This window comes from Erpetoichthys calabaricus, chromosome 10 (assembly GCF_900747795.2).
Source record: "Erpetoichthys calabaricus chromosome 10, fErpCal1.3, whole genome shotgun sequence".
Taxonomy (NCBI): Eukaryota; Metazoa; Chordata; class Cladistia; order Polypteriformes; family Polypteridae; genus Erpetoichthys; species Erpetoichthys calabaricus.
In genome coordinates, this window is record NC_041403.2 from 36,155,574 (window position 1) to 36,182,796 (window position 27,223).

At 37.5% G+C, this 27,223-nt stretch overlaps 1 protein-coding gene across 1 annotated transcript in view; it reads left to right on the forward strand.

Annotated features, from left to right (window-relative positions):
• The window catches only part of LOC114658938 (fibronectin type III domain-containing protein 7-like), a 37,169-nt gene extending 21,195 nt beyond the window's left edge, over window positions 1-15,974 (forward strand). The window contains exons 10-14 of the mRNA XM_028811084.2: window positions 7,297-7,551; window positions 8,772-9,032; window positions 10,481-10,510; window positions 13,058-13,091; window positions 15,664-15,974. Coding sequence (XP_028666917.1) covers window positions 7,297-7,551; window positions 8,772-9,032; window positions 10,481-10,510; window positions 13,058-13,086 — 575 coding nt within the window. The 3' untranslated portion in view covers window positions 13,087-13,091; window positions 15,664-15,974. The remainder of the gene's footprint in view (window positions 1-7,296; window positions 7,552-8,771; window positions 9,033-10,480; window positions 10,511-13,057; window positions 13,092-15,663) is intronic.
• Window positions 15,975-27,223: the final 11,249 nt, after the last annotated feature.

Genomic DNA, 27,223 nt, shown 5'->3' on the forward strand with positions numbered 1-27,223 from the left:
ATAAAAGATTATTATTTATTAAATAAAAATCAGATAGATAGATAGATAGATAGATAGATAGATAGATAGATAGATAGATAGATAGATAGATAGATAGATAGATAGATAGATAGATAGATAGATAGATAGATAGATAGATAGATAGATAGATAATATATCTATATCATTCTATGTGTTAAAACATTGTGTCCATATTAAGCTTTGCCATGTTTGGCATTTCCAATTACACAGTAATGTTAACTTACTTTTGTTATTCGTTTACATGTGCAGTGAGATGTTGGGTGCTATGCAGCCTTCTCCATAGTTCTCCTGGAGCGGTATCTGTGTCGTTAGGAACATTTAGTGTGCAGAGGACTGAAAATAACATGTCCTGAGGTTCTTCTTTCTCACCTTTCTGTTTAATCCATCCATCCATTATCATAACCTATCTTACTCTGAATGGAGATCATGGGGTGACTGGAGTCTACCCAAGCAATCATTGGACACAAGTCAGCAACTAGAAGGTGCCAGTCAGACTGTTTATTTCAATTTCACATTGACTGCGGCATTATTGTCATAACTGAGAGTGACAGACGTCACATACACCCGGCGACAGTTCACTTTTATCCTAGGCCAGTGACGTCTTTCAATGCCAAAGTGTAATCTGGTTTTCCAGAAAGCTTTTTTCCTTTGCAACAGGTTTCATTTATTTTTTAACACATGTAATGTGTTCTCTACATACACTACACACATTTATATGTTTATCAGAAGTCTTTTTAGGAAATATTTCAGCCATACAAGATTTATTTATCTCAACCACAGGCTTGCTGTCTGTCACACCAGGTTAACATGTGCACTGTTTCTGTTTGCTATGTAAACCTCTGATCTTATTTTTGATTTTGATTTCATACACTTTCTTATTCCCTGTGGGGAAATTGCCTTTTCTCATGAGCTTTGGGGATCAGAACTTAGGGTCAGCCATTGTATAGCACCCCTGGAGTAATTTAATCTGAGCTCCTCCTTCATGAAGCGTTGAATTGGTTTAAGAATTTCAAACTGAGTGAACCATCTAATTGTTCCCACCCACATTTAGGCCAAATACATTCATAGTTTTCTCCAGATGTCTGTTTTATACAACTAACTCAGGGAGAATACCACACTATAGCTATTTTCTAATTATTTGTGTTATGAAAACAAGATGTTTTGAATAATTAAAGTAAAACTTTCCAAAAAAGGTACAGGGGGAATTTGTCAAGACAAATGTTCAGCAGATCCTTTCTACTAGAAAAAAACTGGTATTTATGGTACAAACAAAAAACACTATTAATCAAGCAATATCCATGTGTATTTTAAAGGCATCATAACAGAATTATACAAATAAGGATGGAGTGGTGTCTCTGAGGCTAAGGATCTGTGCCGGTTAGGGTTAGGGTTGCTGGTTCGAATCCCCATTACTGCCAAAAGAGATCCTACTCTGGTGGGTCCTTGAGCAAGACCCTTGAACTGCAATTGTTCCAGGGGCACTGTACGATGCCTGACACTGTGCTCTGACCCCCAAGAGTATGTGAAAACTAAACAAAATCCTTATGTAAGAAAAAAAAAAAAAAAAATCCCCATGATACCGTATGTGTCTGAGTCACACAGGCTTCACAGTTGCCATTGTTTTGGATTTTTTTCCTGACACTTAAGGTAATGGATAACAAACCATACATCTGCCACTTTAGTCCCCAACGGTGACTCACTGTGTGGCCAGAAGTGAGTCATTTAAAATGGCAACACTTTAACTATATAAATATAGAAACATTTGTTCTACACACTCATGATTTATGAATCAGATTTATAAAAAACTATAAGGTAAATAATTGCTGAGAAAATGGTGTGTCAAAAAATTGAAATATGTGTTTGATTTACTGTAATTACACAGTAAGTTTCAGTAGGGTAGAAGATAAATTGAAAATGTGTATCCACAAATGGGGCATTTTAACAACCTTCTTAGTAAATGTGAATTTTCCATTGGGATTAATAAAGTATCTATCTATCTATCTATCTATCTATCTATCTATCTATCTATCTATCTATCTATCTATCTATCTATCTATCTATCTATCTATCTATCTATCTATCTAAATGAAGCCTCTAGCATTCTGTCTTCATCTACTTAGAAATGTTTATGTGGCTTTGTGGTTTGTGATTGTTAAAATAAATTCTCAAAATTATGCACATTTTTCCCCTCAGACACTGGCTCACAGGAAAACATTTTTTTGGATATAGTGAAATTCTTGGCAGAGAACAAGATGGGCACAAAGTGTCTTTAGTTTTCTTCTTAACTTATTTGAAAATGTCTGTAGAGCTTCTAGCAAGAAGTTTGACATGGCTCAGATGAAATGATTTTTATTACAAATGAGCTCCTACTGCAACTATTACTGCACCACTTGAACTGAAGGGAGATTGCTTTAGGTTCATTGGATAGGACCTTGGCTAAGACCTTCAAATTCACATAGAAAATCTTACATTAGATCATAGCATGCAAAATAGAGTGGTTGACAGTCTTTGGGGACTTGCAAAACTTGGTTTCATATTATGTTAGAAATAGTTTGGAACATAGACATTATTATACTATGTTGGGATGAATGTTCTCAATGTCATTTTTCTAATGTTTCATTGGAAAATCAGAAACAGAATTTAAAACCAGATGTAGTGAAACCCAAGGCAGTGTTATATTGGTAAAAACTAGCTGAAAGAAAAAATTTAATTTCAACATGAGACATAGTCAAGGAACAAAGCTGGGATCATAACTGTGAGAACCAAAACAATCCAAATGTCTCAACTGGAACGTTAAGCAAAAATCAAAAGTACAAAGCAAGGGAGCCAAACCAGAGAGATATTTTTAATAAGGCAATTTGTTACCAAAGGCTTGTGTTATCCACTATTTTGGATAGCGTTGTACTCGTAACATGAAGGTCACAACCTCTGGGGAAATGCCCGCCTCCTAACAATGAGTACACAAACTGGTGGCACCCAAACCAGAACAAAACAATGTCAGAAAATAAAAATCTCTGAATACTTGAATTTTAGGAAAACTAAAGCTATATATTGAATCGTTGGCCTTGAAAACCCTAACTGGGTATAACAAAGCCATTAAAATGCTACAAACAAGCTCAAATTTAATATAATAACTAGATCATAAGAGGGAGGGTCACAGGCTGAGCTAAAATAACCTTAATGCATGCTGTCAATTTCTTAATAGATATCAGAGAAGAAGATAATGCTTCTAAAATGTGTTTTTATATTGAGAGACTTAGTTAAAAAAAGTTAATGCAGAAAGTCACTTTGAATGAAGAACTCAAACACTAGTAGAAATGTTTAGCTGGAGTGAAAACCAGCAGCTACTTGTTCCTGTTCAAATCTGACTATTATCTGTATGTCTGCGATGAGTTCTCTGATTTTTGAACAGAAGCTAACTTTGGAATATTTCTGATTGTGTTAGCAAGAAGAGTGGTATTAATTAAGTAATAGAAAAATATCTTTTTACTATCACATCTCAACCCAGGATCAGAGGTGGGTAGAAAAGCCCAAGCCAGAACTCAAATAAAAGTACTATTACTTTAAGAAATATTGCTCAAGTTAAAGTAAAAGTAATCAGCCAAAATTAAAAAGCAAAATTAAACAATCAGGTCAAAAAATGACTCAGGTTACATTGTTTTAAAATAGTCTATTAAAGGAATACTTTGGCCAAAAATGATATTTTTTTATAGGTCACTTACCCCATAGTTTGTAGTGATGGGCAAAAATTTTTTTAATCTGATTTTTTCATGCAGTATGCAGAGAAAGATGTTTATGACAAACAATGCGAAAAATGTCCAAGGAAAAAACAACAAAAACTTTCAATTTGCTTGCATCTCATAATCCATGTATCAGTTATTCAGTCATATAGATAGATAGATAGATAGATAGATAGATAGATAGATAGATAGATAGATAGATAGATAGATAGATACTTTATTTATGCTCAAAACCTGCAAAACACATGCATTTTAGCTAAAATGTTTCAAAATAGTTACTTATGGAATTATCAGGGAACATTATAAACAGTAACCCTAAAGCCTTATGGGAAAGAATTTTAGAATTGAAGATCCGCCTCTCCACCTCATTCATTGGTCAAGAGTCCTGTCTTCAATTTAAAAAGACAATCCCATAAGGCTTTAGTTTCCCGTTTATGATGCTTGATGATTGTTCCAGATGTAACTAGCTAATAATATTTTAGCAAAAAAAGCATGCGTCTTGTGCATTTTGAGCATACAACTGGATAACTGACAGGTGGATTATGCAACAGAAGTAATGTGAGATTTTTTTTTTCTTTTATGCATTGACATTTTCCTCATTGCTTGTACAACATTGGTCACTGTTGATTTCTATTACGATATAAACTTCTTTCTCTCCATTCTGCATGAAAACATGAGATTACAACTTTTTCTTGGTCACCACATCAAACTCCATTGGGTAAGTAACATTTAAACAAATATTTTTTTTGGGTGGAGTATTCCTATAATGCACTGAAATAATAACGAACATAAGTTTTTCAACACTTTAAAAAATACAGAGCATTGTAGTATTATTAAACCTATTTCTTCCATTAAATTGAAATGGCCTAAAAAATAATTAAAACATTGAATTTAAGTAGTGTTGTGTGCATTTTATAGAAACCAACTTGTTTTTAAAATGCTTATAAATCTTTCCAAAAAGTTTGACTGCGCACAACTAAAGACTGCAGATTTTTGCATTTCAAAAATGCTGTCTTTAATGTACAGCCATCCCTAAATGGTAACTTAAGTAAAGAGAGCTAGCTAGATATTACGCTCTAATCCACGCACTTTCAGGGACCTTTCTGTAATCTATTATTCTGAAAGACTGAGCTACATACAGTTATTATTTTGCCTTATACAATTTCTTGTATTAGGAATTTGGTAGTTTTCGCATACCCCTATTAGTACTAGGAATACTAATTCTTCATTTAGATAGATAGATAGATAGATAGATAGATAGATAGATAGATAGATAGATAGATAGATAGATAGATAGATAGATAGATAGATAGATAGATAGATAGATAGATAGATAGATAGATAGATAGGATACTTTATTAATCCCAAGGGGAAATTCACATAGGACATCAAAATCACACAGTCGCTTACATCAACTACTTGCAGTGTTGTCTAGCATAACTAGTGAATTAGTGGTGTTCCTTGGCTAACAATCATTTTGTTTACATGTACACAAATAAGTTGAATACCCGGTTAAGGCAGAAACCTGGATTCTTAATAATGTGAATTTACATGTGCAAGTAATCTTCTAAAGCTCTTCTTTGTCAAAACATTCCAAAATTATTAAACTGTGCAGAAAAGAATTAAACGTCATCATGGGCCTATGTGAATCAGAAAATAGGCATGACGCCTGTGTTATTTTTCTTGTGTTTTATAAATACTGTATATTTAGTCAAATTGACACTTTGTTTATAAGTTTATGTTACCAGATTGCATGTAGCAAACTGTTTTCTGCTTGGCTGTGCAACTGAGCCCTGCAAAGGACCAACGCGGTACATGTGCCTCTTGCCTTACACTCAGCGCTGCTAGAATAATAAAAACGTGGATTTTTATTCTATAAGATAAGTATTGCATCAGGCTACTTGTTACTTCAAAATGTAATCAGACTATGTAATGTGTGTTACTTTTAACGCATTACCCTACTGCTCTCGAGATTGTGTTGCTGAGTTTAGCGCTGTACGTTCAGCTCACCAACACAAATTTAGCGATATCTTAAATATTTAGAATGATTATTTCAGACAGGAGAAGGAATAATGTGATTGCCCGATCATTTGCCTCTGGAAATGTATTTTGTGGACACTTCTACCCATGGCTGCTGAAAGCGAGTGCAAAGAAAATACATGTGCAGGCTGACAGAATTCAACATACATGTGTAGACTACAACATCCTTAACAGTAACTTGGTTAAGGATTTACATGGCCACATAATCGGATTATTCTTGGAAAAATCTACGTTTGTTAATCTAGTTTCTCAGAGTCCAACAACCAGATTTTTCTAAATGGAATAAGGGTTAACAATGCATTTTAGAGCTCAGGTTTTTATGAATAATCAGTTTACTCAAGCACATGTAAATGTGCTAACTGATACGAAAGTGATATTCAGAACACAAGCAGAGATTGCTATATACAGTGAACAACCAAGAATAACAAAGAAAAGGATATGGGGTCCCTGAGGATACCCCATTTGTCCTGGTTGAAAAAAGTAAAGAAAAAGAAGTTGAGAATGCTTATCAGTTACATTTCCTCAGGCTGTCTGAAGTTGCTGTCTTGTTTTGAAGCGGGTCCAAAAAATGAATAACAACTGGTGGAAGTGGAAGGGTTGGGGCTAATCCAGGTGGAAGCGGAAGTGACATTATTGGTCTTCCGGGGAATTCTTCTCTGTTCTTAGGGAAACAAAACAGTGGTTAGTGGCCAAACCATTCCCTGTTTTTTCAGGTACAGACACACCCATAAGACACTCCCTGAACTCAGAAGCTTGACAAAACCTAGAGAATAAGTTGGCAAGCTAGCTACACAACAGGACAGAAGCAACCTCTAATTTTTATTTCAGTATATTAGAAATGGAACTGTTTTGTTGTACAAAGATAACACGTGATATGGCAATTGATTTTTCATTTTCAGTCTAAACATTGACTGAATTTGAGGCCAGGGATGTTCACTGGAAGTAGATGGGAAACCGTTCATGACTCTAATTTTCTAACCACTTTGTTAGATCTTCCAAAAGATTGCATAGAATGTTTTTGCGTGCTTTTTCTTTAAGAACTGGTCAACAGACTTGCTAAACGCTAGTGAGAAATCTGGCAGCTGATTGTGGCCAATGAAATCCACAAAATAAGTCATTGGGAAGTGGTAAGACTTAGCTATTGGTTGACAGTACTAGGAGGGAAAACTGTGACTCATAGATGAAAATGATCAGTGAAAGATCATCTTAGAGAGTCAAGGCTGGGGGGCTGTCAAGAGGCAGGGCCTGTTAAAGCCCATTGCGGCACTTCTTGTGTGATTTTGGGCTATACAAAAATAAATTGTATTGTATTTTATTGTTTTGTAAAGACACAGAATTAGGCAAGGAGCTGTCATTAGTTAAGCATGGTAGGGAAGACTTGAGGAATTTGAAATAGTGAATGTGAAAAATTCAGATGTAATGGTTATGACAGTGATAAAAATGTATGGAATATTAAAACATTTTTTGCTGATTATTGTCTTTCTCTCTTTCACAGACCCATGTTGCCCTCAGAACCTGACAGTCACCCAGGTGACACAGTCAATGACTAATGTTAGCTGGTCTGAAGGAACAAGAGCACAGTCATATGTGACAGTGTTGGAGTCGTCACGTGGCAAAGCCCAGTGCCACACTCTTCAGACGCACTGCCTGCTGGGGTGTATTACTTGTGGAACAAACTACACAGTGACGTTAAACTCGATAAGTGAAAGCGGCCTGATGACCCATTGCAGATACCATGGATACTCCTCCAGTATGTTGAAACACTTTTCTTACCTTATTAAAGTTAATTGCTGCAGCTCTCCATCAAAGGTAATCCACTATTAACAAAAAGAATGCTGTAGATCTAAAAGTAAAGTTGGGAAAAATGTAAGTGTAGTTCAATTGTTTCAAGAGGTATACACAGCCATGTGAAAAAGTAATTTTTGTTTTTCTTTTTTAACATATGATGTGAACATATCAAGGTTTGATCTTTATTTAAATACTATCAATAGATAAAGGTGATATAATGTAACAAACATCATGCCACATTTACAGTTTGTAGTTTATTTTTATAATTTAAGTAAACATTAATTCAGATTGTGCATGTGTTGAAAGTTAAGTACACCCCTACATTTATCACAACCTCAAATATCTAAAATTAGAATCACCGCTACCGGATCAGGTGCAAATAATTAGAACCTCATTAGAGAAGATCTTGGAGGAACCTGCCTTATTCAAACCTCAGACATTTAGTTTGGTTTAGCCTTTGTTGATGAAGTGTTTGCTATCACTATGCCTAGATCAAAAAGAGTTCTCTGAGGCCTTCAGATAGAAGCATACAGATGCCTGTGAGCCTAGGAAGGGATTTAAAAAAAACAAAAAAAACAAACAATTGCAACATCACTTGTCAACCAACAATGACCAGCTTCAGTCTTCAGCCATGCCACTGTCTGTAAGATCCATTACTCAGCTGAACCTCATTATGTGCACTGTTCTGTTCACATTAGAATGGCCGAAGAAATATAAAATCTATTAATGTGCTAGTCAAAGTTCAGAATTGAAACTCATTGAGATTTTTGAACATCAATTTAAATAAGTAGTTATTGTTTAAAAACTTAAAAGCATCTTCAGCTTGCACCAATTCTGCAAAGAAAAGCAGGCCAAACGTTCTCCACATTACTATGAAAGAATCACCAGCAGCCACATGAAATGCCGGCTGACAAATATTACAGCTAAATGCGGATTAATCACTTTTTGAATCCATTTTCTCATATGGGATTGAGTGTTGCATAACTGTCTTTAACATCTAAAGGAACTTAACGCTCATATGTTGTATGTATGCTTTATTATTTTGATATATTAATTAATGTATTATAAATACAGCACTTCACAATGTATAAAGAATAAAATGACATGCTTATTGTTTAATTGTCTTTTAACTAACTGAGATTATTGGCCTTTATGAACAGCACACTCCTATTCCTAAAACAGGTGCCTGTTGTCCATCTAGTGTCAAGTTGTATAGAATGGCAAACAGCGTCATCAGAGTGCACTGGCGGGCAGCTGTCTTCTCCCAGGACTACCAGGTTGACCTGTTTGGATCCAAAGCCAATTTCTCCTGCACTCCCTCAACCGGATCCAGTTTTTGTGATGTTAAAGAGATATCCTGTGGGGATGTCTACACTGTTGTAGTGTCACCAGTTTCCAGTGATGGATCCAAAGTTACCTTCTGCCCAAGAAAATTATACTCAGGTATATAATACACATAATATAGCAAAACCTGTAATCCAACCCTATTGTAAGCAGAGATCCATGCATTATTATCTTATATTTTAAATGTGAGACATTCAGTCAAGCTCAGTGAATATAGATAGATAGATAGATAGATAGATAGATAGATAGATAGATAGATAGATAGATAGATAGATAGATAGATAGATAGATAGATAGATAGATAGATAGATAGACACTATGGTCTGATCACACACCAGAATGACTAAAAAAGAAAGAACATTTAAAAAGATTGTCCCAGTCACAGTGAGGCCTTATGCAGGCATATTGCTGTTTGTCTAAAGGAGCCCCCGTAGCATTTCTTGACACTTCTCTACTGAATCATTCAGTAGCTGAAAGTCCTCAGTGTAAGTGTGTCAGAGAGAGGATTGTTCATAATGGCACTCAGTTTTTTTTAATTCTCTCCTTTGTTACTATCTCCAGGAGGTCCAGAGTGTGTCCTATAACTGAAGTGATGTTAAGTTGCAGACAATTCTCTCTGCACCAAAAAACTAAATTGTTCACCTGACTCCTATACTCCAATACTCTATGTCATGCTCCTTATCAATACACCTCATAAGTACAAAATTATCCGTGAGTGACATGACTTGGTGCTATGTTATGTTTATAGTTGGAGGTGTACAGAGTGTAGAGACAAGGAGTCAGGTCTGTTCCTTGTGGTGCTCCAGTGTTGCTCACATCCGTATCAGAAAAACAGTCATTGAGTTTCACAAGCTGTGGTCTGCCCAACAGACAGTCCATTATCCAGGACACCATGGGCTCATCCACCTGCACATCTCTGAGTTTAGCTCTTAACAGGGATACCAGACTGATAATTGCATCCTCCACTTCAATCATTGTTGAATAGGCAAACTGCAGTGAGTTCTGGTGGTCCACCAAAAGAGGATACATATAGTAGATAAAGATAAAGAAAAGATCACATATATATACAGTATATATATATATTTAAAGCAGTGCCTCTATCTATCTATCTATCTATCTATCTATCTATCTATCTATCTATCTATCTATCTATCTATCTATCTATCTATCTATCTATCTATCTATCTATCTATCTATCTATTATATTTAAAGCAGTGCCTCTATCTATCTATCTATCTATCTATCTATCTATCTATCTATCTATCTACTATCTATCTATCTATCTATCTATCTATCTATCTATCTATCTATCTATCTATCTATCTATCTATCTATCTATTATATTTAAAGCAGTGCCTCTATCTATCTATCTATCTATCTATCTATCTATCTATCTATCTATCTATCTATCTATCTATCTATCTATCTATCTATCTATCTATCTATCTATCTATCTATCTATCTATCTATCTATCTTAAATACATTTTAGTAAAACTGCATGTATCTCTGAAGGATCTTTTGTGATTTGTTTATTCTTGCCTTTCAGTTTCTTGTTCAGGAAGCAATGTAGGGATGGGTAAGTTAGTCTAATTTCCTTTACTGGTAAAAAAAGTTGTGGTTGATGATGCAATTCTAACATCACGTAACGCCTCTGCTGAGTTCCTGTTTTCTAGTCTAGTGTGGTATTTTTTCGTGCTGCCACTTCTTTAAAATAGAGGAAAAGTCTACAACCAAACGCCAGTGGCCACTAAATCAAGTCTGTCAGGACAGGCTTTTCTTTTAAAATTCCAAATAATCACAAATGACAGTTCAGAAATATGTTTTTTATACTGACATAGTATTATTTATTACCTTCCATTTATTATTTTGCTACATTGGCTAGTACAGGTGACTATATTATTTCTGAAAGGCAGTCCTATGTTTTCATCATTGCGGAGAGCTTTTTTATTTGGTAGTGTCAGTAGTGGACTGGAGTTAACCCAGTATGCTAAATAACATTCTGACAGCCAACGGAGACCATGGCTGAAGCAGCGTCTCTGTCTGCAAAGTGGTCAGCAGCTTCCTATAACAAATGAGAGATTCCTGAGCAGTGCGGCAGTCTCCTCAGAGCCACCGAGTCACTGTATGTGTGCTGTGAATCGATCCGAAGAGGTGATAAAGGCCTCCACTGTCGAAAGAGCATTGGAGACAAGCGTAATTTTCAAATTTGCATGTTATCAATGTTCATGTATGCTGTAAAACAGCAGATATGACCTCTGCTATATAGAAAACTCTGCATAGTTAGGTAAGGTCACAGCTATCTCTTGTAGTACCCCAATATGAGAAAAAAATTCATGCACCAACAATATTTTACTGACAAAGAGACATATCCAGTGGACAAGTAAATCATGAAACCTGAGAAGGAAAAGATTAGTGAGGACTTTGTGAAAAAGGCGCTATATCCGACCTGACACAGACTGGAGACGGAGGCACACATAAAATAAACAAAGATTTATTTTTCTTCTCCACCTGTGGCTGCACGTCTTCCCCATGTCCCACAGGCAGTACATAGTCCCAAGCGCAAAAACACACAATAAAGCACTCTCTCTTCCTCCACCACTCCTCCCTGGCAACCTCTTCCTCCTCCTCCTGATTCTGGCTCCTCAAGTGGTGGCTGCTGGCCCCTTTTATAGTTCACCTGGAAGTGCTCTTGATGCTTGATTGCCGAGTTCTGGCTGCACTTCCGGGAGTGGTGAAAACACTGCCCACAAGGGCTTAGGAGTTCCAGCTGCAGCCCCCCCTGGCGGCACCTGCGGGACCAACAGGGCTGCCCCCAACTCCAATTCCCATGGAGCCCTGCGGGAAACCGAGGCACCCCTCCAACCCAGGGGGGCAGCCATCCAGCGTCCAGGGGGAGGTATTGCACCGTCCTGGGCTGCTCCCCCCGAGCATATAACAAAGGGGCATCCTGGCCAGTCATGGACCCCGGCCGTCCGCCACAACTTATAACATTTTTTGGGGAAAATGGGCATCACTACTGGAAACTGTGAATGAAGTCACAAACCAGGGGGCAGAGGTCTTCAAAATTTCGCAGCTGTAAATGGCATGGCTGTTGCCAATCATGGGTCAAATCACCAATTAGGTGAGAAACGGTGGCACAATGGTGCAGTGGTTAGTCCCCGTGCCTCACAGATCCAGCATCCTGGGTTTGAATCCCATATGTGGCTATTGTCCATATGGAGCTTTCTCACATTCTCCCCTTTTTGTTTCAGTTTTTCTTCCACAACTCGAAACACATACATAATAATTTTGTCCACTTCTGGGTCTGTATTTGAGTGGGCTCTGAGATGGACTGGTGCTCTGTCCATGGCTACTTTCTGCCTTGTACTTAGTGCTACGTTGATAGGCTGTGGGCCTTTGTGACCCCGAATTAAAATAAGTGGGTTTGAGAATGTTATGTAGGTGGGAATGAGGAGGCTTAAATAAATTGGTTAAAGAGGCATTACTGTTGGCAGTGATAGAGAAAAATCACAAAACAAGGAAGAGGCCAAAAGGGACATGAATGTTAATAGTAAAATAGGTGTGAGGGACATCAGCATTTCATGGCCAAGAAGGGTCATGGCAGCTAGTAATTGGGGACAGAATTACAATACATTTAAAAGAGCTTTTAACACTTCAAAGGCAAAAGGATCAACAGTTTTGGCTGTAAGTGAGAGAAGGGTTTCGATATTTCATGGCTAAAAGAAGTGTCCCTGTCAACAGTAGTGGTCCCAATAAGAAGAGAAGATGAAGCTGGCGCATCATTGTTTTTTGACCAAATTAACATGGCTGTTGGCAATTCTGCACAAGACAGCAAAATAGTAGAAGAGAGTCATTAACCATTTCACAATGGAAAAGGGAGGGCAGGAGGCAATGGGTGTTGGCATTCATAAACAAAATGACAAGATGTGGAGGTCCTTCAACATTGAGGTGGTGGGGGTTCCCAGAGATGATACCCAATCTCAGGCAGCTATTGGTTATTCCTGTCTCTCGGTGTTCAGGTAAAATTTCCTCCTTTTCCCCTTGTTCATTATGGGGTCATTATTTTACATAAATAAAAAATAATGGAAACACATGTCAATTGAATTCTTTTGTTTCTTTTCAGTTATTTATCAAGGAAAAGGTACAGATTAGCACAGGTATGTTATATGCTTCATTTCTAAAACTGTTTTTACTTTTCTTGTATTATATTTGATGCTCATCAGTAGTATCAGCTCCCAGGATTATTTAAGGATTCTGTTTAAGTGCAGTGCCACAACCTTCTCCACTTCACTGTGGGCTACAGACAGAAATAGAAAGGCCACACATGGCTTAGCCTAAGTGGGCTGACTCAGGGTCAGACAGTGGCAACAAGAAGAAGCGACACCAGAGGCTAAGACATGGACTAACAAGGTGGGCAAAAGTGGGCTTTGTCCTCTCAACTGAACCATCTTTTCTGATAATTTTTGGATGAAAAAATTTTTGAACTCTTCAACTTAAATTCTACTGCATGAATCCCATGCAGTGTTAACACAGATTAATCTGATTCACTGGGACTCCATTGTGTATTTCAACACTGCAAAAAGGAATTAAAAAGACAGTGTCTGTAGTTTTTGAATAGTTTGTACATTAGTAAAGGGGTGGTAAGACGAGACTCACCACATTCATTATTAGATTGGTCCACTCTCTCTTTCAGACGTGTCTCAGTCTCTGATGTCACTACTTCTCGTTGCTGCTCTGTGATCCTTCTGATGGGCTACTATTTATGTCAAAAATACACGTTCTGGACCATGTGACATTATACACATATGATTGGCTAGTTATTCTGGTGATGGATGGCTCTGCCAAAAAGCTTCGATCTTTATACATATCTGTGCAATCTCTTGTTGTTTCCCATTCATTTATCATCAAAAAACTATGTAATCCGTCTGACCATTTTAAAATAAAAGTACCATAAATTAATTAGATATCAAGACACGTGCGGGCGGCACGGTGGCACAGTGGTAGCGCTGCTGCTTTGCAGTAAGGAGACCTGGATTCGCTTCCCGGGTCCTCCCTACGTGGAGTTTGTGTGTTCTCCCCGTGTCTGTGTGGGGTTCCTCCTGGTCGTCCGGTTTCCTCCCACAGTCCAAAGACATGCAGGTTAGGTGCATTGGCGGTCCTAAATTGTCCCTGGTGTGTGCTTGGTGTGTGTGTCCTGCGGTGGGCTGGCACCCTGCCCAGGATTTGTTCCTCCCTTGCTTCCTATGCTAGCTGGGATAGGCTCCAGCCCCCATGTGACCCAGTTCAGGACAAAGTGGTTTAGAAAATGACTGACTGACTGACTTTCAAAGATTCCTGTAAATCGCTTTTTGTAAAATAGTTAGGTACAGTAAGTCCTATACATTCCTTTGTAAATGAGTTAAGTTCTTTATAGTTCATCATGATTCATTTGAGAAAAAATAAAAATAAAACAAACTTGTAATAGAAGCACACTGCAGTTTCAAAAAATTATGATTTTATCCTTCTGGGCACAGGTAAAGCACATTCCTGGCAATTTGATTTTTATTGTGAATGTGTATTGTTTGTTCAGTAAGTGAGTTAAGCTTTGTAACTGCTGTAATCGTGGATATTCCATGTTGTAACATTTATAAGTATTGGAGTGACTCTGGCCTGTGAGGAACAACAGCAACATCTTTTTCTATAGCGCATTTTCATACAGAAGATGTAGCTCAAAGTGCTTTATTAAAGGTCAAGGAAATAGTTACAACAAAAAAATTAATTATGTAAGAACAATAATGAATAAGCGCAAAAAAATATAAAATCAATCAATATCGGCTTACATAACATAGATATATAATTAGAAAAGTAGTCTTTAAATGTAATATTGTATTTTAAGTCTCTGAAGATGAGTACAATGATAAGGTCAGATGGCCAGAAACACTCAAGAACAAAACTGCAGGGGGCCGAGCCACAGGAGCTGAAGTTTTCTGTACAGCATGGCCGGTTGGAGAGGAAAAGACTGAGAAGATGAACGACACAGTCAAGAGAGCTCACAATCCCTCTGAGGGGGTTCAAGCACTTTACCGGGCATTGCAGTGGCCCACCCATCACAAAAGAGCTAATAAACAGGTCTTTCAATGGCCATTGATCGTTGTATGCGTGTGCGCGCGCGTGTGTGTGTGTGTATTGTCCACACTTCTTTTTTTTTTTATTTAAAAACATTGAGCCGGTAAGGAAGGTGAATGTTGATGAATGTCAAGGATACAAACTTACTGCATTTTGTTTAAGCAGAGGCTATTAAAAGCATAATGAAATATTAATGAGTTCAATGAAAATGCGTGGCTTTATAGTACTAAATTTTAGTAGTATTTGTTATTGATGTACTTTTGCAGGGACTGAAAGTGAAGGTTAAGTTTCGCTCAGAATTTCAGATGCTGATTTGTCCCTGGCGCCGGACCAGGACTGGCTTCTTTTAGGGGCCCAATGTAACCAACCAGACTGTATGTGGCGTACAGAGTGATTTAGAAAAGTGTATAAACATCTACTGCCTGTTGTATCTTTAATAGTCAAGATACAAGACGGATGACAATTATCTATGTGTTGCAAACCTTTATGTTGTTGTAATATTGTTACACTTCCCAGGGTGCTAAGCATAATGAGTTTGGCCCGAATCATTTCTTTTAAAGCTGTTTTTCTAAAAGTAAACTTTGCAAAGCTCTATTTCATTTTCTTTTTAATATCTTTTTCCAGGCTTGACAGCTGTGGACATGATATTCTACTGAATCCAGATCTTTATGCAAAATTCTTCCTTTATGATCATTAAAAGTATATGTCTATATCTGAAAAATGAAGATGATTCATGGTTATAATATCTGGTGGGAAACTGTGGCAAGGGCTATCGCCTAGTGATCATTTCAACTGAAAACAAAAATACCAAAAGGAATGCAATATAGTTAAAAATAAGGATGTTTATTGAACCAAATCACAAGGAAGAAATTAACCAAACAAAAAGCATTAAATAAAGAATCACTAAAATACACTCTTAACTGTTCCACTGGAACAGTAACACATGGAAAATGGCCATCCTCTTTGGCAGGGTGGTTTCTCAATTTGCCCACCAACAAATGTCAAAGACAACGTCCTTTAACTATCTGAATCCTCTCTCCCTTCCTCGAATTTCACAAACTCATCATCACTCTGCCATTGAGCCTTTTCCCCAACTCACCTCCCATAATTCAACTCCATTTCAAAGACCACTGTTCAGGCTTTGTATCCTTTCTGAAGTCACTTATAATACCAAGAGTAACCTATAACACTTCCTAGTGGACCCATGAGAACCTAAACCCCAACTCTCCTTTATTATTTAAGGAGGCCAATGTCAGCATTGAGGAGGCTGCTTGTCTTCACTTGTTACTAGCAGGTTCCCAAAATTTTTTTTTTATTTTTTGGGGTTTGCTTGCAGTCATTTGGTGTCCTTGAAAAATTCTCTTGAAGGGCATCCTCTACAAGCCTAGACCTTACTGTGCCATGGTGGCCTCCTTCTGGTCATTGTGACTTGTGAAGATAGTCTCCAACTGCCTTTGTGAGTCCCTCTTGTTTCGTATGCCATTTGTTCATCTTTTTTTAAATTTCTTGCTCCTGTCATTACCTTGATAGCTGGACCACCACTACCAAAGAAAATATAACAAAGTTAAGGACTAGCTTTAAATTTTCCTACAGAGATTTGCTACTTAGACCCAAATGCTGTGCTATAGTTGGAAACATTTGTTGAGATAAACACCTTGATCACATTTAGGAATTGGTTTGAAGAAATTCTGGGACACCTAAAGTAATAGCTAAATGGACAGGTCTGGGGGATTGACGTATATATTGACGATTTTAAAACTGCTTATATTTTTGAAACCATGTTTCAAAGATTTGTTTAGCTATCACTTTTAATCCAAGACCTGGCTCCATTGGGCACATGGCAGAATCCAGCTCTGAAAAACCATCACAGGGCACCTTCATACCTACATCAACATTTGTAGAATTGCCATTGAGTCAAATGTGTACATTTTGGGATGCAAGAGAAAAACTACAGCAAAGTGGAGTGAAAGCCACATGGACTAAGGGTTTAGTCTACAAACTCACACTGACCAGGAATCAATCTCAGTGTACTGGAGTTATGAGTTACAAATCCAATATGCCTTCCTGGACTCCTTCCCATTTGAACTTAATTATAATTAGTGCTAATTTCAAAGTCAAAGAGATGTATAAGGCAGCCATTTTAAAATTTTAGGCCAGATACAGTATGTGAAATTGATTCGCTTGATTTTCTATTCCGATTATGGGTATCAAAGAAACAGCAATAGCATCATTTATTTCTATAGCACATTTTTATATAAATGATGGAGCTCAAAGTGTTTTACTAAATATTAAAGAAACAGTTACATGCAAAGAAGTTAGACAAGAAAAATAATGCATATTGTACAAAAAGTAAATAATGCACACTTACAGATATATAATTATGACAAGTGGAGTCCTGTAATATAGAATTGTTTTATTAAGTCTCTAAGTGATGGTCCATTGATAAGGTCAGTTTGCTAGGGTGAAAAGAAAAAATAAGTAAGGTTCATTTAAACTACAGAGAAAAACAAAGTCTGAAGGGGTTCCAGGCCAAAAGACCACCCAGCCTCCACTGTGTCTAACATAACATTCGTAAGTCGTTCTTAAGGATTCGATGCAGTGGGTCTCATGAACAGTTAGGGTATCTGCTTTCATTCAGACATCACAGGTAGCTGCACAGGACTTCATTCAAGTCGTGGAAGAACCGGAAAAGTAAAGATTAATAAAGATTGCAGATTTATTGAAGAGTATGATCATTCTAAATATCTAGATTTTTAAGAGTAGAGCTAAAATGTAGCTATGAAAAAGCCAAATTAAAAATGTTGGTTTTTAGGAGTTTTTTTAAAATGATCCACATTATTAGCCTGGTATATCACAATTGGTAACGTATTCCAGATTTTTGGTGCATAACAGCAAAATGCTGCCTCACCACTTCTTTTATGCTTGGGTCTTAGAATAATAAGCACACCTCCATTAGAAGATCTAAGGTTATGACTTGGAATGCAGGGGTATAGGCACTCCAAGATAATGGAAAGAGCAAAATTGTTTAAAGCCATATATCATAAGTAGCATCTTTTTTTTTTAAATTCTTAAACAACACCACCAGTGTAACAAAGCTAAAACTGGTGGGATGTACTCAGATTTTCTTTTTCTGATTAAGATTGTAGATGCTGCATTCTGGACTAACTGCAGCAAATTGATGTCTTCCTTAGGTAGCCCACTTAGAATGTGTTACTGTAATGTAGTTGACTAAAAACAAAAGTGTGAATTAGTTTCTCAGCATCTTATAAAAGGTCTAACTTTTGCAATGTTTCTTAAATGGAAAAATGCAGTCCTAGTAATCTGGATAATATCCACCTTAATAAAAGAATAAATGTCTGTGTGTCTGTGCAGTTGCTCTGTCTTTGTCATTCCAACAGGTGGCACATCACAAACATTAACAATGATTTTAGGAATCCTATACCATCCATTCATCCATTATACAACCCGCTATATACTAACTACAGGGTCACGGGGTTCTGCTGGAGCCAATCCCGGCCAACACAGGGCGCAAGGCAGGAAACAAATCCCGGGCAGGCGCCAGCCCAATGCAGGGAATCCCATACCAAATAACATAAAACAGAAGCATATACATTGTATGGTGAACAAGCAAATGTTAACACGGGAAGTCTACGTTGATTACTTAGATTTCAGCCCACCTTAGATGGGTAGCACAACATTTGTAATTTAAAGCAGTTACCTTTATGCAGCAGAACATCTTCATTTCAATACATTATTGGGCAATGCTCTTCTCAGAGGAGAGGCTAAGGACACATGTACAGATTTACCTTAATAAAAGATTTGTGCATCTTTTTTTCTAATATATTAATCCAATTCAATCCATTTCAGATCCCCAAGGTGCCAGAGCTTATGCTGACAACATTGCATCCAAGTCAGGAAGCAGCCCTGTGTAGGGCAGCAGTCTATCCCAAAAATATAAAACACCCATCAGTCAACCTGTTTAGTCCAATTCAGGGTTACAGGGGCTGAAGCCTATCCTAACAGCATCAGATGCAAGGCAGGAACCAACCGTGGACAAGATATCTGTCAATCGCAAAGTTTTCACTTAGGCAGCAGGATTAGAATTGTCAACTAATTTGAAGCAAACAAATTAAGTAAAATCGAAGTAAACACAGGAAGACTGCAGAGCTCCAACAAGACAGTGACTGGAAACTGGATCTGCAGGTCAACACCATTATTTACTGTGTCACCCTAAATATAAACATCCATCCATCCATTTTCCAACCCACTGAATCCGAACACAGGGTCATGGGGGTCTGCTGGAGCCAATCCCAGCCAACACAGGGCACAAGGCAGAAACCAATCCTGGGCAGGGTGCCAACCCACCGCAGAAATATAAACATATAACATTAAAATAAAATCACTCCATTTTCTCATTAAAAAACTGGTTTCAGAATTTGTTAGATTTGTAAGGTTTGTGATACAAAGTCATCATATGAAAATAAAGTTGTAGTGATCCTGCTCGTGGTGCTGCACCATGCTGGCCTACATCAAGAGTTTAATTTGCTGTGAGATTTTTCTAGCACTTCCATAACTATCTTTTTAGCTTAAAGCAATTCTTTTGTGGGCAGTTGAAATACCTGAGAGCTTTGTGTGAGCTTCCTATGCCTATCCTATGTATCCTGCCTCATCCCAGAGATGCCCAGATTAGCTTATTAGCAACACTACACTGACTGTGCTTGAAAGATGGACTGAAGTCTAACTTAAGTTTATGAAGTCTACTTAATGCTGCTGGAATTCAATGTGACACTCCAGAATCCTGTATGGCAGTGGATCTCAGCCTTCATTCCTCCAAAGTCCCCCAGTGAACTACGAGAATATGTGAGGGCCCCCCACACTGGCCATGGTATTTACTATCTTGTTCTTTTGCTGCAGTCTTGACAAAGGTGCTTGTTTTTGAACTTAACATTGATTAACAAAATCACGTTTGCTGCTTGCATTTTAAAAAGCATAATACAAAACTAAGAAGCCATTTCAAAAACAACCTGTGTGTTTGTATCCAAGAAAAGTTATGGTTACCAGTACCTGAATTTCTTAATCATAACTTACAATGAGTTGGAATTTTTTTAGACACTAGGGGGCTCCGCCCCCTGCTCACTTCGCTCGCCCACCCCCGGGTTTGGTTAACGGGTATACAATTTAAAGAGATTGTTATCTTCATGGGAATTGTTACATATGCATTATTTTCACTTTTACTTTAAAACTTTAGAAAAAACAATATTTGGAATTAAGTTTTCTTCAAGATCGCATTGAATTTTGATTCCGTGTTTTGACTTTCATCGTGACAACGCAACGTATAACTGTCTGTGAGTGAATATCGTTTTCAAATGTTTGTCCATGCTCTTTCTTCTTCACTTATTCGTTGATGTGTCATCTAGAACGTATAAAATTATTGTCCTGATAAAATTTATAACAGCTGAGAGCACAGGAAGTGTGTCTGACAAAAGCATTCACTCGACTGAGGTTAGATGACTGTGGTCTTGTTTGAAAATAGCATGACTTGAAAGAATCTCATGTTAAAAGTCTCTATCTCACAGGACTTCATACCACGCTAACGTTTTTGGAATCTTTTAATTGTCGCTGGCAACACGAATTAGATGATCTACAAGTGTCCGACTTAAAAGTTTAAATCCGAACAATATATTCAATCTCTTTTTGCTGTCCCATTATTTCACTGAGTAATAATTTCTGTTTGTTTGCACTTAATGCAATCTTTACTATCCTTTTTCGTACTTCCATTATCTGTAACCTGCTCTGCATGTATACCGCGCCAACGTTTTTGGTATCTTTTAATTCACGTGGGTACACCTCTTCATTGGGAAGAAACACTACTTTTTTTCTTCCCTGATGGCAACACGAATTAGATGATCTACAAGTCTCTGGCTTAAACTTTAAATCCAAACAGTATATTCGATCTCTTTTCGCTGTTCTGCTATTTCACCAAGTAATAATTTCTGTTTGTTTGTGCTAATGGGATCTTTCCTATCCTTTTTTTGAGACTTTCGAATTTTCATACTTCCATTATCTCTAACCTGCTCTGAATGTGTACCGCGCCAACATTCTCATGAGAAAATCACATCTCGTCTCCTTCCAAGATTTTTTTCAAGATTTTTTTTTATAACAGTGAAATAGAAACCAGTAATTAATCAAATACTATGGTGGCCTGTATATATAAAGCAAAAAACAATTAAAAAAATTTAAATTGTTCAAACAAAGTACTTAACTTGTTCGAATGAATTATGTAACTTGTTTGAACAGATTATTTTTACTTTTTTCCCTGACTCTTATTTCAGTAGTACAGAGCCCCTTCTTTATAAATTTGTTTGACCAGATTATTATTATTTTTCCACATTGCAGTCCAATTTTTATTATGGAGCCCCATACAGTTCAGTGAACTGTACAGTGTGTGTTAAAATCAGTGGATTGGAAGAGGAATTAGCTGGAGGAACACTGCGGTTGAAACGGTTCTTTTGAGGAGTCCCAAAATGAGTTTCAAATGCAGGGGAAGTTACAAGAATGGATTTATTTTCCCTGAGAACATGATATTCTGGAGTCAGTGGTGGAAACGTTAATAGAAGAAATGATAAATTTAAAGGCCAATCTAGTCTATGATAGCACTGAAAAGCATAGAATAGACTGAATCTATTGGCTGGCTATACTCTTCCGGTTCACTAAACTGCAAACCAGGAAAAATAAATAGCTACTGAAATAATAACAAAATTAAAATAATTAGTTCAAATAAATTACATAATTCATCGAGCAAGTTAATAATTCATTTGAACAGATTAATAATTCGTTCAAACTGATTTTATTTTTGTCTGACACCTATAGAGCTCTTTATAATGGATAATATATTATTGATAATAAAAGCTGCTCACTTGGCTTTAAAATTATGCAGAAAATAATGACTTATTTCTGAAAATAAAAAGTAATTTTTGAAATGAAGAATTAATCACTGTAATAATAATAATAATAATAATACATTTTATTTATACAAGGCGCCTTTCAGGGAACTCAAGGACACCGAACAACAATAAATAAATAAATAGATAAATAATTAAATAAAAGACACAATTATAAAAAACTTAAAACATCAGAAAATCTAGAAATTAAAACCAAACAAAACCATTATAATCAGGAGGAAAAAGAAAAAGCCATTTTAAACAGATGCGTTTTAAGTTTACATTTGAAGGATGAATATGATTTGATGTTTCGGAGATCCGCAGGCAATGAATTCCAGAGCTTGGGAGCAGAACGGCTGAAAGCTCTGCTCCCCATGGTGGTTAGACGGGCGGGAGGAACAGTCAGATGGGTGGAGGAAGAGGATCTAAGGTTACGGGATGGAATGGCAACATGAAGAAGGTCAGACAGATATGGAGGGGCGAGGTTATGGATGGCCTTAAATGTTAATAGTAGAATCTTAAAATCAATACGAAACTTAATCGGGAGCCAATGAAGCTGCTGCAAGACTGGAGTAATATGGTGAATAGATGGGATTTGAGTGATGATACGTGCTGCAGAATTCTGGACTAACTGAAGCTTATGAAGAGATTTATTCGGGAGACCAAAGAGGAGTGAATTGCAGTAGTCCAGCCGAGAAGTGACAAGACTATGAACAAGAATGGCAGTGGTGTGAGGAGTGAGGGAGGGGCGAATGCGATTAATATTACGTAGGTGGAAGTAAGCAGACCGGGTGATGTTATTAATGTGAGATTGGAAGGATAGAGTACTGTCGAGGATGACACCCAGACTCTTGACCTGAGATGATGGGGAAACAACAAAGTCATCAATAATAAGAGAAAGATTATTGGTTTTGGATAATGAAGATTTTGAACCAATGAGGAGAACCTCAGTTTTGTCACTGTTTAATTTGAGAAAATTCGAAGAAAACCAGGATTTAATTTCAGCAATGCAGTCAATAAGCGAGGGTGGTGGAAAAGAGGAGGTGGGATTACCAGCAAGGTAGAGCTGGGTAGACCAACTCCAGGCCTGGAGGGCTGCAGTGGCTGCAGGTTTTCATTCTAACCCTTTTTCCTAATCAGCAAGAAGTTTTCACTGCTAATGAACTCCTTTTCCCTTCATTTTAATTGTCCTGTTTTTAAGGTTTTTAACAGATGACCAATTAAATTGGAACGTCAATCTCCAGCCAAATTCACTCCAACCAGTTTATTAATGAGAAGCCAATTCTTGCTGTCGTTACTGAATATCATGACTTGTTGCCGCTCTCATTCTGCCACAGCAGACTGTTGATTTTCTGTTTTTTCTAAGACCACCGTCATGATGTTTTGGTGACCTGAGCAGACCAACATGACCGAGACCTTCACCTTTCTGTATTTTCAGGTTAGCTGGTTCATGTGGCGGCTTGTTTTGTGTCTCATTATTGTTTGGCTGCTCATTAAGGAAAAAGAAACAACTAAGGAGTCTGAGTCACGTCAATTAAAACGAAGGCAAAATAAGTTAATCAGCAGCAAAAATGGCTCACTAATTAAGAAGACGGTGAGAATGAAAACCTGCAGCCGCTGTGGCCCACCAGGACTGGAGTTGGATACCCGTACTGTAGACTTTTATTGCATAGCTTAATTACAGAAGTTGCTTTGTAATCCCCTGAATCCAGCACCAGAGTGGTTCTATCAGAGATAGTGACATTTAACACAAATGGAAATGCAAATGTGTTTTGTGGAAGAAATAAAATGGAAACATATTAAAGAAAAGAAATCTGTCCTCAACTAGGACCTCCTTCAGTCAGGAACCAGGCAGGAGGAAACTTGTTCAATGTGTTTTTAATTATCTCCTCATGAAGAGCGAGCACCCTGTTACAGCAGTCTACTAAGGGACAGTGCCCTGAGCAGACATTGTCAGCAAATGGCTACAGAATAAAGACGGAGACTCAAGTTATAGACAACTGAATATGCATAACAGTGCTGAACTAATCCTGAACTTTACTCTGATTGGTTAAAAGACATGAGATGTTTTATAGCCAGATTATATTTCCCAAAATTAAAGTTTTATTTTACTACATTCTTGTCCTATCTACATTTCTTAATTTCAGCTTTTACCCTCTTAAGGGATGTGTATACGTGACAACTGTTAAATCTTACTGGGGACATGAAAGAACATGACATCAGCCAGTTTCTTGATCTATTTCCTGGATCATTCTGTTCATTTACTTGACCATTTCAGCAGTCTGTTCATGCTGTTCTTCTAAGATAAATTCCAAGTATTTCTTTAATATACACTGCACAGCAAAACACTTCATGCACAAATATGTCACTTCTAAAATTATTCTCTCACAGTTTTCTCTCCACATACAACAATCAAGTCAGTGGAAAAGACAAAAGAATCATGTGGGCTGGTGCCTGCATTCAGGTGAGCTATGGGAGGACTGGTGGTCAGTCATGTCACCTGTGCAGCTTTCAAAAGTGAGCAGAGCAGCACATTTGTGACATGGGAGAACCACATGTTTGTCATCATGAGAAAACACTAAATTTCATTATGGCAGTGTGGCATGTCACCTTCTTTTCACATTTTCTTTTTGGAGCAGCTAATTCTTAATCTAACTACAGGCCAAGTAGCTGTGGTGCTCTGTGCTGTGTTGATTAACTTAAGTGGACACAGGAGACACATTTTAATGGCAGGTGTAAATGTATTCTGGCTTAATTATATACAGATACTATCTATGAAATGAGTGTTATGGGGGTCTTTGGAAATTATTATTTATTGCGCGTCACATGTAACAAATTAAGGATAGCGATGAAGTGGTTCACTTTAAAAAAATAAGTTTGACTCCCCTACTGTAGTTAGATTTTTCAGTGATTTCAGTATTTTACTGCAATTGAAAAATTATTTTCAGTCATCTTGCGGTCCTGCACAAGGAAGTATACCAAGGGGCACTAGTGTACTGTCATTGACAACCACTGATGTATGGGAAAAAAACAGGTCCATAAAAAATATTTACTAAATTAGAACATTGAAAATAACATATTCATAAAACTAAAATTCATCAGTCAATGGAAATGTATATAACAAACTGTATATATTCCACTGCAAACAATGCCAAGCATTTAAGAAGACGAAAAAGAAAGCAGAATATCAATACAAATACACAGAATCCAAGAAAATTGTTTATTTATTAATTTTCCAAACATGCTTTTCCCATTACAGGGTTGAGGAAAGTCATTGCCTAGAAAATCAAAAAAAGGAAGGAACTAGTCCTGGGTTTGACGCCATTCCATCTCTTAAAGTTTTAAGATAACTGTAAAAAAATTAATTACATATCAGTCAACTTAACCATTGACTGGTTGCCTCTTACTCTTTACTACTATTTAAATGCATTCTCGAGTGTCTTTGGTTCGCATCTCACACTTATTTTGGGTTCGGAAGATGCTGACTGTAATTCTTAACCCTTCACCTTTCTCTCTTCTATGTATTTCCCAATATTTACAACAAATAGATAGATAGATAGATAAATAGATAGATAGATAGATAGATAGATAGATAGATAGATAGATAGATAGATAGATAGATAGATATGAAAGGCACTAAATAATAGATAGATAGATAGATAGATAGATAGATAGATAGATAGATAGATAGATAGATAGATAGATAGATAGATAGATAGATAGATATGAAAGGCACTATATTAGATAGATAGATAGATAGATAGATAGATAGATAGATAGATAGATAGATAGATAGATAGATAGATAGATAGATAGATAGATAGATAGATAGATAGATAGATAGAGTGCATCCGGAAAGTATTCACAGCGCATCACTTTTTCCACATTTTGTTATGTTACAGCCTTATTCCAAAATGGATTAAATTCATTTTTTTCCTCTGAATTCTACACACAACACCCCATAATGACAATGTGAAAAAAGTTTACTTGAGATGTTTGCAAATTTTTTACAAATAAAAAAATTGAGAAAGCACATGTACATAAGTATTCACAGCCTTTGCCATGAAGCTCAAAATTGAGCTCAGGTGCATCCTGTTTCCCCTGATCATCCTTGAGATGTTTCTGCAGCTTAATTGAAGTCCACCTGTGGTAAATTCAGTTGACTGGACATGATTTGGAAAGGCACACACCTGTCTATGTAAGGTCCCACAGTTGACAGTTCATGTCAGAGCACAAACCAAGCATGAAGTCAAAGGAATTGTCTGTAGACCTCTGAGACAGGATTGTCTCGAGGCACAAATCTGGGGAAGGTTACAGAAAAATTTCTGCTGCTTTGAAGGTCCCAATGAGCACTGTGGCCTCCATCATCCGTAAGTGGAAGAAGTTCGAAACCACCAGGACTCTTCCTAGAGCTGGCCGGCCATCTAAATTGAGCAATCGGGGGAGAAGGGCCTTAGTCAGGGAGGTGACCAAGAACCCGATGGTCACTCTGTCAGAGCTCCAGAGGTCCTCTGTGGAGAGAGGAGAACCTTCCAGAAGGACAACCATCTCTGCAGCAATCCACCAATCAGGCCTGTATGGTAGAGTGGCCAGACGGAAGCCACTCCTTAGTAAAAGGCACATGGCAGCCCGCCTGGAGTTTGCCAAAATGCACCTGAAGAACTCTCAGACCATGAGAAAGAAAATTCTCTGGTCTGATGAGACAAAGATTGAACTCTTTGGTGTGAATGCCAGGTGTCACATTTGGGGGAAACCAGGCACCATCCCTACAGTGAAGCATGGTGGTGGCAGCATCATGCTGTGGGGATTTTTTTCAGTGGCTGGAACTGGGAGACTAATCAGGATAAAGGGAAAGATGACTGCAGCAATGTACAGAGACATCCTGGATGAAAACCTGCTCCAGAGCTCTCTTGACCTCAGACTGGGGCAACGGTTCATCTTTCAGCAGGACATAGACCCTAAGCACACAGCCAAGATATCAAAGGAGTGGCTTCAGGACAACTCTGTGAATGTCCTTGAGTGGCCCAGCCAGAGCACAGACTTGAATTTGATTGAACATCTCTGGAGAGATCTTAAAATGGCTGTGCACTGATGCTTCCCATCCAACCTGATGGAGCTTGAGAGGTGCTGCATAGAGGAACTGGCAAAACTGGCCAAGGATAGGTGTGCCAAGCTTGTGGCATCATATTCAACAAGACTTGAGGCTATAATTGCTGCCAAAGGTGCATCGACAAAATGTTGAG